Source organism: Phyllobates terribilis, unplaced genomic scaffold, assembly GCF_046119375.1.
Source record: "Phyllobates terribilis strain yellow unplaced genomic scaffold, ASM4611937v1 Scaffold_4__5_contigs__length_816908805, whole genome shotgun sequence".
Lineage (NCBI taxonomy): Eukaryota > Metazoa > Chordata > Amphibia > Anura > Dendrobatidae > Phyllobates > Phyllobates terribilis.
Genome location: NW_027362764.1, coordinates 701,837,142 through 701,851,374, shown reverse-complemented (window position 1 = coordinate 701,851,374; position 14,233 = coordinate 701,837,142). Strand labels below are relative to the sequence as shown.

The 14,233-nt window shown below is 41.3% G+C and overlaps 1 protein-coding gene across 1 annotated transcript in view; it reads left to right on the top strand.

Annotated features, from left to right (window-relative positions):
- The window catches only part of STK3 (serine/threonine kinase 3), a 231,141-nt gene that overhangs the window by 123,190 nt on the left and 93,718 nt on the right, over positions 1-14,233 (top strand). The window contains exon 8 of the mRNA XM_073679611.1: positions 11,714-11,839. Within this exon, the coding sequence (XP_073535712.1) occupies positions 11,714-11,839 (126 nt within the window). The remainder of the gene's footprint in view (positions 1-11,713; positions 11,840-14,233) is intronic.

Sequence of the window (14,233 nt, the reverse complement as noted above, 5' to 3'; positions counted from 1 at the left end):
CAACAGTTATTACATATATCAAACTGAAATAGCTGTTGCAAAAACACCAATTTTTATAAAACATTAAGCTTAAGATTAATAGGGGTGCCCAAACTTTTTCATATGACTGTACTTAAACTATGTTTACGTAAGGAGAAAAAGTACTCCTGTAAGATGAATACATTTTTAAATGTGATATTGTCCTCATTTTAATGATGGATAGAATCATTTTTTCAATGCTATGACTTGTGCATTAAAAAAAAGAAAAAAAAAAGACCTAAAAATAGTAGCGCGTTTTGGGCTGTCCACTGAAGTTTAACCTGATCAGTTTCAAAAGTTCACGCGAAGCTCAGAAACCTTTGTAATTCCCTTTGCACATTGAAGCCCTGGAAAGCTATTCTTTCATGATGCTGTAAATTACCGCATATCACAACCCTCCTCTTTCTGGAGATAACACTTCTTATTTTGGTATTGAATAACTTTTATGAGCTAGTTACTCAGATATCTGATTTAAGATGGAAGCATTCCAAATGAAATAAATATCAGCTCTGTAAGTGCTGGTATTCACTGATTGCCCAAATGATTAACAGATCCTGGAGCTTGGCCCCGCGAGTGACTTCTTCTAGGTCAGTGACATAGAGTGCGTGGAATGTGCTGCTCTCCATGGCGGAGGGCAACATCTAAGATTATTGCGAGCCTTGTGCTTGCAATGTGGAAATTCCCAGTAGAAAGAGAGGATCAATGGACATGCACACGGAAAGGCGGCTGAGGTGTGGATGATTTAACTCCTTTGTTGCCCTAAGAGTTCCAGGCGATAACCTTTGTTACTTAAAGGAATATTTATTGAGCTTGAGCAAATAATGAGCTCACATTGCCGGAGTCCTTTTTATATATATATATATATATATATATATATATATATATATATATATATATATATATATATATATATATATATATATATATATATATATATATATATATATATATATATAATATTTAAATGTGGAGCCAAGATCGGTGATTGGTCGCGGCCGATATTTAAATGTGGCGCCCAAATCGGTGATTGGTCGCGGGCAGCGTCCGCGACCAATCAGCACAGCGGTGTTAAACTTTTGCGGTAAGATCAGTGATTGGTCGGGTCCGAAGACCGCGACCCATCATCGAATCGTCTTGGTGAGGACCGGAGAGCGGCGCTGCCTGTGTGGCTACTTCCGCAGCGAGAACCCGGGACATGAGTGGGTGCTCGCAGCAGAAGTATCCCGACCCGCAGCGCCGCTCCCCGGTCCTCCCTTCCTCATGGAGGTCAGCGGCACCGGCGGTCGGGGTCCTTCCGCTGCTACCGGCCTGGAGATGAGCGCCTCGCGCCGCTCATCTCCCGGCTGCATCTCCGTCCTGCAGATGGGACCGGCGGTTGAGGTCCTTCTGCTGGTACCGGCCGGGAGATGAGCGCCTCACGCCGGTCATCTCTCGGCTGCATCGCCGCTGAGCTCCGTCCCGCAGATGAGCCGCTAACGGCCGCCATCTTTTTTCAGAAATCCCGCGGCGCTGATTGTCCGCTGCCGGACCAATGAGCAACGCGGGATTTCCTGGACAGACAGACAGACAGAATAAGACGATTATATATATAGATTAGCAGCAATAGACTGACTCAGACCCTATGTTATGTACTAAAGCACCTAATGAGCGTGTGCTAAGGTAATTGTGAAGAGATGGGGGGGGGTAGGAGCAGCTGTATCATTGCTTATTGTGATTGGTAGATCTGATATTATCAACTGTGTATAGAGGTGTTACCTTGTAATCCTGCCTGTTATAAGGAGCCTGCTGAAAATTCTGCCTGAAAAGAAAGAAAATATGAATCTAAAGTTGCCCCAATGGCCAGTGTGAAAAATGCAAGATTATTAATTTTTTTTTTTTTTTAACACAGATCGTGATATTACATAAAATACATTGCCATAAATGTTTTCTAAACCCATGTAGTAATGTTTCTCCTTTTGGAGAGTGACTTGCTAGTGTAAGGAGACTTATAGACCATGTAATGGTCCTCTGGGAAATTAAAGAGGCAACTTGTATATTTAATTTCCTGGAGGAGCATTGCATATAAGTCTAATTACATTTGCATTTCAGGCATGCCACCCCTTTGAACCCAGTCAGAGGCCTCATATAGCTAAATCAGACCACTTGCTTTGTACTGAGGAGGGGGGCAACACCCCGAAACACTTGTCTGCAAATTGAGATTCTGCTTTGGCTTTTATCCTAAGTCATGTGGCAAGACTTGTTAAATTAAAGGCTCAGTATTGACTTTTAGGATTGCTGCTTCCAATTGGTAGTGCTAGCGTTCAAGTCCTTCCTCTATGAAGAGGTAATTTGCACATTATAAATCTATGTAACACATTCATTTTAAATAGATTTCATGCAATAGATTGTCTTTTGTATTACGGGAACTTCTCAGAACTTATCTAAATAGACAAAACCCAACTTTGATGCTCAAAGATACATAGAGCATCAACGCTAAATATCAGCGCTACTTGATTGATCTCACTCCAGAACTCCATTTTTAATAGCTTTCTACACCAATACTACCAAAGGTTCAGCACCGAGACCCCCCCCCCCCTATCAAATATCCTGCTCGGCTGATCAAAGAACAGTGGGAAATGTATAATGATGGACGATCTTCACTGCCCTCACAAATATTTTATTAAGTGTGTTTATCTATCTGATGAAACAGATTTTTTTATAACTAGATTCGTCGGGAAGTCGTCTAACCTCCCCAAGCACCACACAGCCGTTCCGTATCTGAATGCATAAAGTGCATCGTTCTTTGGCAGTTGGTGGGGTCCTTTGAAGTGGTCAAACATTAATACCAGCGGGAGCAGAAGGTTTACACTTAATGTAGGTTTGTGCCTGCTGTACGTATACAGTGTAGGGTTACACATGTGCATGACTACATCGCCTCCAAAACGGGCTAATTGTAGTTTAATTTGGTTTAAAGATATTTTGGAAATGACTCAAATTAAGCCCTTTCCTTGTTTACAGAAGATATTATCATTTTTTCCCCTGCTGTATGGCTCAGGTTACAGATTCTCCACGCTTACAGTCATGGAACACAAGTTTGGGGAAATAAACATTGGGAATAATGACCTTCATGCTGCCTCTTATTTGCATTTCTCAGTTTGCGAAATATACTTATATATAACATAAGTGTGTGTGTGTGTGTGTGTGTAATATACAGTACAGACCAAAAGTTTGGACACCTCATTTAAAGATTTTTCTGTATTTTCATGACTATGAAAATTGTACATTCACACTGAAGGCATCAAAACTATGAATTAACACATGTGGAATTATATACTTAACAAAAAAGTGTGAAACAACTGAAAATATGTCTTATATTCTAGGTTCTTCAAAGTAGCCACCTTTTGCTTTGATGACTGCTTTGCACACTCTTGGCATTCTCTTGATGAGCTTCAAGAGGTAGTCACCGGAAATGGTCTTCCAACAATCTTGAAGGAGTTCCCAGAGATGCTTAGCACTTGTTGGCCCTTTTGCCTTCAGTCTGCGGTCCAGCTCACCCCAAACCATCTCGATTGGGTTCAGGTCTGGTGACTGTGGAGGCCAGGTCATCTGGCGTAGCACCCCATCACTCTCCTTCTTGGTCAAATAGCCCTTACACAGCCTGGAGGTGTGTTTGGGGTCATTGTCCTGTTGAAAAATAAATGATGGTCCAACTAAACGCAAACCGGATGGATTAGCATGCCGCTGCAAGATGCTGTGGTAGCCATGCTAGTTCAGTATGCCTTCAATTTTGAATAAATCCCCAACAGTGTCACCAGCAAAGCACCCCCACACCATCACACCTCCTTCTCCATGCTTCATGGTGGGAACCAGGCATGTAGAGTCCATCCATTCACCTTTTCTGCGTCACACAAAGACACGGTGGTTGGAACCAAAGATCTCCAATTTGGACTCATCAGACCAAAGCACAGATTTCCACTGGTCTAATGTCCATTCCTTGTGTTCTTTAGCCCAAACAAGTCTCTTCTGCTTGTTGCCTGTCCTTAGCAGTGGTTTCCTAGCAGCTATTTTACCATGAAGGCCTGCTGCACAATGTCTCCTCTTAACAGTTGTTGTAGAGATGTGTCTGCTGCTAGAACTCTGTGTGGCATTGACCTGGTCTCTAATCTGAGCTGCTGTTAACCTGCGATTTCTGAGGCTGGTGACTCGGATAAACTTATCCTCAGAAGCAGAGGTGACTCTTGGTCTTCCTTTCCTGGGGCGGTCCTCATGTGAGCCAGTTTCTTTGTAGCGCTTGATGGTTTTTGCAACTGCACTTGGGGACACTTTCAAAGTTTTCCCAATTCCCACTTATTAAACCTGACAGGGCACACCTGTGAAGTGAAAACCATTTCCGGTGACTACCTCTTGAAGCTCATCAAGAGAATGCCAAGAGTGTGCAAAGCAGTCATCAAAGCAAAAGATGGCTATTTTGAAGAACCTAGAATATAAGACATATTTTCAGTAGTTTCACACTTTTTTGTTATGTATATAATTCCACATGTGGTAATTCATAGTTTTGATGCCTTCAGTGTGAATGTACAATTTTCAAAGTCATGAAAATACAGAAAAATCTTTAAATGATAATGTGTGTCCAAACTTTTGGTCTGTACTGTATATGTGTGTATAAAAATAATAACAATAATGTGTGTGTGTATATGTATACACTGTGTGCAGAATTATTAGGCAAATGAGTATTTTGATCACATGATACTTTTTATACATGTTGTCCTACTCTAAGCTGCATAAGCTTGAGAGCCAACTACCAATTAAGTAAATCTGGTAATATGCCTCTCTGTAATGAGGAGGGGTGTTGAGTAGTGTTCAGCGAGTATGTTCTGTTAACCCTTTCGCCGAGTATGCTCGGGCTGAGCTCCATGTATTTACAGCTGCTCGGTGATATGGTTGAATCTCTCCCGTGTGCATGATTTGCGACTATGTGAGGAATGTCTGTTTCTTACACATTCCTCACATGTAATAAAGCTGTCAAACAGTTGCAAATCATGTACATGGGAGCGATTTAACCTGATCACCGAGCAGCTGTAAATACTCGGAGCTCGGCCCGAGCATACTCGGACAGAACATACTCGCTCAACCCTAGTGTTGACTAATGACATCAACACCCTATATAAGGTGTGCTTAATTATTAGGCAACTTCCTTTCCTTTGGCAAAATGGGTTAGAAGAGAGATTTGACGGGCTCTGAAAAGTCCAAAATAGTGAGATGTCTTGCAGAGGGATGCAGCAGTCTTGAAATTTCCAAACTTTTGAAGCGTGATCACCAAACAATCAAGCGTTTCATGACAAATAGCCAACAGGGTTGCAAGAAGCGTGTTGGCCAAAAAAGGCGCAAAATAACTGCCCATGAATTGAGGAAAATCAAGCGTGAACCTGCCAAGATGCCATTCGCTACCAGTTTTGCCTTATTTCAGAGCTGCAACGTTACTGGAGTATCAAAAAGCACAAGGTGTGCGATACTCAGGGACATGGCCAAGGTGAGGAAGACTGAAAAACGACCACCTTTGAACAAGAAACATAAGATAAAACGTCAAAAATGGGACAAGAAATATCTTAAGACTGATTTTTCAAAGGTTTTATGGACTGATGAAATGAGTGACTCTTGATGGGCCAGAGGCTGGATCAGTAAAGGGCAGAGAGCTCCACTCCGAATCAGACGTCAGCAAGGTGGAGGTGGGGTACTGGTATGGGCTGGTATCATCAAAGATGAACTTGTGGAACCTTTTCGGGTTGAGGATGGAATGAAGCTCAACGCCCAAACCTATTGCCAGTTTCTGGAAGACACCTTCTTCAAGCAGTGGTACAGGAAAAAGTCTGTATCGTTCAAGAAAAACATGATTTTCATGCAGGACAATGCTCCATCACATGCATCCAACTACTCCACAGCGTGGCTGGCCAGTAAAGGTCTTTAAGAAGAAAAAATAATGACATGGCCCCCTTGTTCACCTGATCTGAGCCCCATAGAGAACCTGTGGTCCATCATAAAATGTGAGATCTACAGGGAGGGAAAACAGTACACCTCTCGGAACAGTGTTTGGGAGGCTGTGGTGGCTGCTGCACGCAATGTTGATCGAAAACAGATCAAGCAACTGATAGAATCTATGGATGGAAGGCTGAGTGTCATCATAAAGTAAGGTGGCTATACTGATCACTAATTTTTTGGGTTTTTGTTTTTGCATGTCAGAAATGTTTTTTCTAAATTTTGTGCACTGATATTTGTTTACCTGGTGAAAATAAACACGTGAGATGGGATTGTATTTGTTTTTTATTAAGTTGCCTAATAATTCTGCACAGTAATAGTTACCTGCACAAACAGATATCCTCCTAAGATAGTCAAATCTAAAAAAAACCCACTCCAACTTCCAAAAATATTAAGTTTGGATATTTATGAGTCTTTTGAGTTGATTGAGAACATAGTTGTTGATCAATAATAAAAATAATCCTCTAAAATACAACTTGCCTAATAATTCTGCACACAGTGTATATATATGTGTTTGTGTGTGTGTATATATATATAGTTGGGAAAAGAAGTATTGATACACTGCCGATTTTGCAAGTTTTCCCACCTACAAAGAATGGGGATGTCCGTAATTTTTATCGTAGGTACACTTCACCTATGAGAGACAGAATCTTAAAAAAAAAAAAAAAAAAAAAAAAATCCAGAAAATAGCATTATATGATTTTTACATAATTAATTTGCATTTTATTGCATGAAATAAGTATTTGATGCGATAGACAAACAGAGCTTAATATTTGGTACAGAAACCTTTGTTGGCAATTAGTGGTCAGACGTTTCCTGTAATTCTTTACCAAGTTTGCACACACTACAGCATGGGTTTTGGCCCACTCCTCCATACAGGTTTCCGGCCTGTAGCTGGGCGACATTGAGTTTCAGCCTCCTCCAAAGATTTTCTTTTGGTTTCATGTCTGGCGACTTACTAGGCCACTCCAGGACCTTGAAATGCTTCTTACGGAGCCACTCCTTGCTTGCCCTGGCTGTGTTTTGGGTCATTGTTCTGCTGGAAGCCCCAGCCATGACCCATCTTCAATGCTCTTGCTGAGGGAAGGAGGTTGTTGGCCAAAATCTCATGATACATGACCCCATCCATCCTCACTTCAGTACGGTTCAGTTGTGCTGTCCTCTTTCCAGAAAAGCACCCACAAAGTATGATGATTCCCCCACCATGCTTCACAGTTGGCACGGTGTTCTTGGGGTTTGTACTCATCCTCCTTCTTCTTCCTCCAAACACGGCAAGTGGAGTTGATATCAAAAAGTTATATTTTGGTCTCATCTGACCACATGACCTTCTCCTATTCCTCCTCTGGATCATCAAGATGTTCATTGACGAACTTCAAACGGGCCTGGACATGTGCTGGCGTGAGCAGGGGGACCTTTTGTGCCCTGCAAGATGACAGCGTAGAGTGTTATTAACGGTAATGTTTGAGACACTGGTCCCAGCTCTTTTTAGGTAATTGACCAGGTCCTCCCGTGTAGTTTTGGTCCAATTCCTGACCTTTCTCAAAATCATTCTTACCCTATGAGGCAAGATCTTGCATGGAGCCCCAGACCGAGGAAGATTGAAAGTGATCTTGTGTTTCTTCCATTTTCTAATAATTGTGTGAACAGTTGTTGCCTTCTCACCGAGCTACTTTCCTATTGTCCTATAGACCATCCCAGCCTTGTGCAGGTCTACAATTTTGTCCCTGGTGTCCTTAGACAGCTCTTTTGTCTTGGCCATGGTGGAGAGGTTGGAGTGTGATTGAGTGGTTGGACAGGTGTCGTTCAATACAGGTAATGAGTTCAGAAAACTAACAAGTCTGTGAGAGTCAGAATTCCTACTAGATGGTTGGTAATCAAATACTTATTTCATGCAATAAGATGCAGTTTAATTATTTAAAAATCATACAATGTGATTTTCTGTTTTTTATTTTTAGATTCTGTCCCTCACAGGTGAAGTGTACCTACTCTAAAAATGACAGACCTCTCCATTCCTTGTAGGTAGGAAAACTTCCAAAATCGGCTATGTATCAAATACTCAAATACATACATACAATACAATATACACTACTCAAAAAAATTAAGAGAACACTTAAACAACAGAATATAACTCCTAGTGAATCAAACTTCTGTGAATTCAAACTGTCCACTTAGGAAGCAACACTGATTGACAATCAATTTCACATGCTGTTGTGCAAATGGAATAGACAATAGATGGAAATTATTGGCAATTATCAAGACACACTCAATAAAGGAGTGGTTCTGCAGATGGGGTCCACAGACCACATCTCAGTACCAATGCTTTCTGGCTGATGTTTTGGTCACTTTTGAATGTTGGTTGTGCTTTCACACTCGTGGTAGCATGAGACGGACTCTACAACCCACAGAAGTTGCTCAGGTAGTGCAGCTCATCCAGGATGGCACATGAATGCGAGCTGTGGCAAGAAGGTTTTCTGTGTCTGTCAGCGTAGTGTCCAGAGGCTGGAGGCGCTACCAGGAGACAGGCCAGTACACCAGGAGACGTGGAAGGGGCCGTAGGAGGGCAACAACCCAGAAGCAGGACCGCTACCTCCGCCTTTGTGCAAGGAGGAACCGGAGGAGCACAGCCAGAGCCCTGCAAAATGACCTCCAGCAGGCCACAAATGTGCATGTGTCTGCACAAACGGTTAGAAACAGACTCCATGAGGGTGGTATGAGGGCCCGACGTCCACAGATGGGGGTTGTGCTCACAGCCCAACAACGTGCAGGATGCTTGGCATTTGCCACAGAACACCAGGATTGGCAAAGTCGCCACTGGCGCCCTTTGCTCTTCACAGATGAAAGCAGGTTCACACTGAGCTCATGTGACAGATGTGAGAGTGTCTGGAGACGCCATGGAGAGCGATCTGCTACCTGCAACATCCTTCAGCATGACCGGTTTGGCAGTGGGTCAGTAATGGTGTGGGGTGGCATTTCTTTGGAGGGCCGCACAGCTCTCCATATACTCGCCAGAGGTAGCCTGACTGTCATTAGGTATCGAGATGAGATCATGAGACCCCTTGTGAGACCATATGCTGGTGTGGTTGGCCCTGGGTTCCTCCTAATGCAAGACAATGCCAGATTTCATGTGGCTGGAGTGCGTCAGCAGTTGGCGGATGCTTTAGTCCAGATCTGGGAGGAAATCCCACAGGAGACCATCCGCAACCTCATCAGGAGCATGCCCGGGCATTGTAGGGAGGTCATACAGGCACGTGGAGGCCGCACACAATACTGAGCCTCATTTTGACTTGTTTTAAGGACATTACGTCAAAGTTAGATCAGCCTGTAGTGTGTTTTTCCACTTTAATTTTGGGGGTGACTCCAAATCCAGGCCTCCATTGGTTAATAAATTTGATTTCCATTGATGATTTTTATGTGATTTTGTTGTCAGCACATTCAACTTTGTACAGAACAAAGTATTCAATGAGAATATTTCATTCATTCAGATCTAGGATGTGTTATTTGAGTGTTCACTTTTTTTTTTTTTTGAGCAGTGTATAATATTTGGCTTTCGGGTAAAATTTTTGCAAAATGTAAAAAGTTCATACTACATTGTTAATTTATCATGAAAGTAGGGCATTTAAGTAGAAGCAAACAATTTATTGAAACAAAAGCCAACAACAGTGGTAGGTATACCCCAACAAAAGATGTCAATGTCTCTATAACCTGTCATGAGACCTTGATCATCTTTTTCAGCTTGACGACGTCTCCTGCTGTTCACAAGTGGAGTTCTTGTCTGCTGAGGCATGACATCCCTCTCTTCTTGAAGGGTGACCCTCACATCATTGAGGTTCTGGGCTACAGAGTTATGAACCTCTACACTGCGACTCAGCTGATCCCACAGGTTTTCTATGGGACTCTGGTCCCGAGAAAGTGTAGGCCACTCCACTTGAGGTATCCCTGTCTCCAGCAGCCATTCCCTAATGATTCAACCTTGATGATCTGGAGCATTGTTGTCCATCAAGATGAAATTAGGCCTGTGTTGTTCCTGCTGGATTAATCACTGGATTAATTATATTATTCAATTAGTAGAGGCTTGTCACTGCCTTTCACAGTGTAGGGCAATTCTGTATTGACTAGACACAGCTGCCTACACTGTAACACCACCACCACCTAAGGCTAATCTGGCGACAACAGTGGCTGGTGCATAGCGCTCTCCTTGATGTCTCCAGCATCGTTGGTGGCCATCGTTTCTGCTCAGCGTGAATCAACCTTCATCAGTGAACAGCGCTGAGTTCACTTGAAAGGCTAGATTGCATTTTAGGATCATCCTAAAATTTCACTCGAAAGTCAAATATCCGTAACTTTTTTTGAGTAGTGTATATGAAAATAAATTTCTGTACAAATTAATTAGTCAGATAAATCTTTTCTCTATTTTTTTTTTTTTTATCATGTATTCCAGTATGGCTTATTGAATTATTTTTATCAGTTTAATAACTGAAATAGATTTTACTCTTTTATGTACATAATCTCATGCTTTCGAGTTGACATGGGCTGAATATAATGATGTGTCTGAGTGTCCGCCTCCAGTAGGCGCACACTCCCGGAAATGATGCGCGTCAGAGCTCACGTTTCCTCTGCTGGCACAATTAGTTTATGGCCTTGTTGACGCATAGGTCCGGATCCCATTGTGCTGAGGGTTTGGACGTATTCCCCGACGGGACTAGCGAACATGACCCTAGATGCAATGTGAAAGCACCCTAAGGCTAGTCTATATTTTTTACATTTTTCAGTTTGCCAAACTTCTTTATGGTGTGTATCACTTTTTACAAGCCATCTCGAATCCATTTTTTTCTAAGCAGGTACATGTCTCGGTCTTCAAAAAAAGGATATGTGAAAAGGCATATTGATTGTAACGGGTCTGTGAGCTATTCTTAAAAATAATGGATATTTCACATACCCAAAGAACCGATATTTGAAAGAGCCCTAAGGCTGGACTCAACTGATCGTCTGCATTCCCAGACCAGTCCTTTCCACAGCTTCGTGCACTAGTTTGCATTGTGGAGGGTGCAGGAATCTACCATTACATGCACTGATCTATTGGGATGACTATAATGGATGAGAAGACTATGTTCACACTCAGCATTTTTGCTGCAGCCAAAACCGGCTCTCTAGGCTGTAAAACTGCTGCATTCAAAATTTTTCAGTGTTTTCAATTTGTATTAGGTTCGTTGTTTGGGTGCAGATTACTTGTGTGTTTTTGTCTAGGGTAAATGTTTAAGAAAAGTTAGTTGTTTTTTTTCCCACTTTCTTATTGTTTTTTTTTTTTTTGAGTTATTAAATACTGAAGAATTGTCAAAAACAAGTCACTTCTCAAATTTAGTCAGGGAAAAAAACAATCATTTGCCTAACATTTCTGAAATCTCATAGCTTTTGTCAGTACTGTAAAGAGCTGCTTTTAATATGCAAAAGAGAGAGCAAAAAAGGCTGCATGTGAACGTAGCCTAATAGTGCACGCTGCATATTTTTCCACATCAAGAAAACTGCTCATGTGCACTAGCATTGTACACCGTGGGCTGCAATAAACAGGTCTGAACATAAATTTATCGTTTTATTTTTATAGAAGTTTTGCACTTAGTTTCAAGTGTGACAAAGAAAATGAAACCATTTAGATTATGTTGTAATAATGTCTGTATTTTCCCCGCAGCACACCTTTATTAAAAATGCTAAACCGGTGTCCATTCTCCGAGATCTCATCACAGAAGCGATGGATATCAAGGCGAAAAGACATGAGGAGCAGCAAAGAGAACTCGAGGAGGAGGATGAAAATTCAGTAAGTCTTTATAATCTTAGAAGAAATTACATGTTTTGACTTTGAATATTTTGATACTTATTTTTTGTTTTAGATTTTCATTGTGAGCATATGATTTTGGACATGTACAACATGCATTTCAAATTCCAGTAGCTATTTTTATGTTGATGTGGGTATATATTTATTCACTGCCCATTTTTGTCGTTTTTCCAGTATACAGCAAGTCTCGTGATTATTTATATAAGTGCCGCAATATACACAGCAGGTGAAATAAGTATTGAACACGTCACCAATTTTCTAAGTAGATATATTTCTAAAGGTGCTATCGACATGAAATTCTCACCAGATGTCAGTAACAACCCGTCGAATCCACATAGGAAAAGAAATCAAACCGTAGATGTATATAAATTATGTGTAATAATGAGAAATGACACAGGGAAAAAGTATTGAACAGATGAAGAAAGAGAGGTGCAAAAAGCCACGGAAAGTCATGATACCAGCTGAAATCTATCAGTAATTACAAATTATTCCTGCTTCTTAGTGAAAAAGAATACCAGCTGGTTCAACTGATGACCTATGAAAAAGTTTCTCATTATTAAGGTGCTACACAAGAAACCTCTCATGATGTGTAAAACCAGTGAGCTGTCTCAAGACCTTTGCAACCTTATTGTTGGAGTGCATACTGATAGCATTAGTTACAGAAGAATTTCTAAACTACTGAAGGTTCCAGTGAGCACTGTTGGGGCCATAATCCGGAAGTGGAAAGAACATCATTTCATCATAAACCGGCCACGACCAGGTGCTCTATGCAAGATTTCAGAGAGAGGAGAGAAAATAATTATCAGAAGAGTTGTATAAGACCCAAGGACCACCTGTGGAGAGCTACAGAAAGACATGGAAACAGCAGGTACAATTGTTTCAAAGAAAACTAGAGGTGATGCACTCAATCTCCATGGCCTGTATGCACGCTCACCACCCAAGACTCCATTGCTGGACAAAATGCATGTTCAAGCATGTCTAACTTTTTATTAATAACATTTAGACAAGCCTGTGAAATACTGAGAGAATATAGTCTGGTCTGATGAGACCAAAATTGAACTCTCTGCATGCTATAATACCCACCGTATATAGAGGCCAAAAGGCACTGCAGATCTCACCCCAAAATCACCATACCAACAGTGAATTTTGGAGGGGAAATATCATGGTGTGGGGCTGTTTACCATGCTATGGCACTGGCTAACTTCATATTATTGAAGGGAGGATGAATGAACAAATGTACCAAGACATTCTTGATAAAAATCTGCTGCCATCTACTAGGATGATGAAGATGAAATGACGGTGGACATATCAACAGACAATGATCCCAAACACAAAGCCAAGAAAATGCTCAATTGGTTTCTGAGAATACAGCTGCTAGAATGAAGCAGCCAAACACTGGACCTGAATCTAATGGAAAGTTTATAGAAGGAACTAAAGCTCAGAGTTCATAGAAGGAGCCCACAGGACCGTCAGGATTTGAGAAGTGTTTGGGTGGAAAAATGGGCCAAAATCACACCTGAGCAATGCATGCGACTAGTTTCTCCATACAGGAGGAATCTTGAAGCTGTCATCACCAACAAAGGCTTTTGCACGAAGTATTTCATAAATTTCAGTAAATGTGTTCAATACTTTTTCCCTGTGTCATTTCTCATTATTACACACAAGTTTTGGACATCTATGATTTGATTTCTTTGCCTGTGTGGATTGGATGGGTTGTTACCGACATCTGGTGAGAATTTCATGTCGGTAGCACCTTTTGAAATATATTTACTTAAAAAATTGGTGACGTGTTCATTATTTATTTCACCCACTGTATACTTACATACAAGCTGGTGCTGAAGGCAAGCCAGAAGTCCGCCTGCATAACCTATCCCCATCATTACAGAATAGGGTTCTGCTACCGACTAGACGGCATGTAGGGAATGGTTCCTGGCACTGTGTCAGCGGGATTAATCAGCAGGATGATCTGCATCATCATCAGCAACAACCATGTCCTCTAATCCAGATAACTGAGCACTTCAAGAGGATACAGTTTCATTGTTAGGAAATGTAGTCATTATGTTTGTGTTGGTAATGCCGTGCGTTGTGGACGTAGTCAGGAAAAGGCTGACATACCCAGTTCTCCAGAGAGTAAAGTAAAAAAAGCTGGACAGGTCTGTACCTATGTGATTGGAAATCATGGAGCTTGCTTGTGTGTATAGCTCTTCAATGTGTAATTTTCCTTTCTGCCATGCCTTTTCCCATGTTTAGAGTTCACTTATAACCTTTTTGTTCAATTTTATTTTTTTACCTTTTTATTAGATTTAGTAAATATTTCTTCTGCTTTTATTGGCTTTTCTCGGGTACATCTCAGCTTTTCAGAATGGGTTTAAGAAA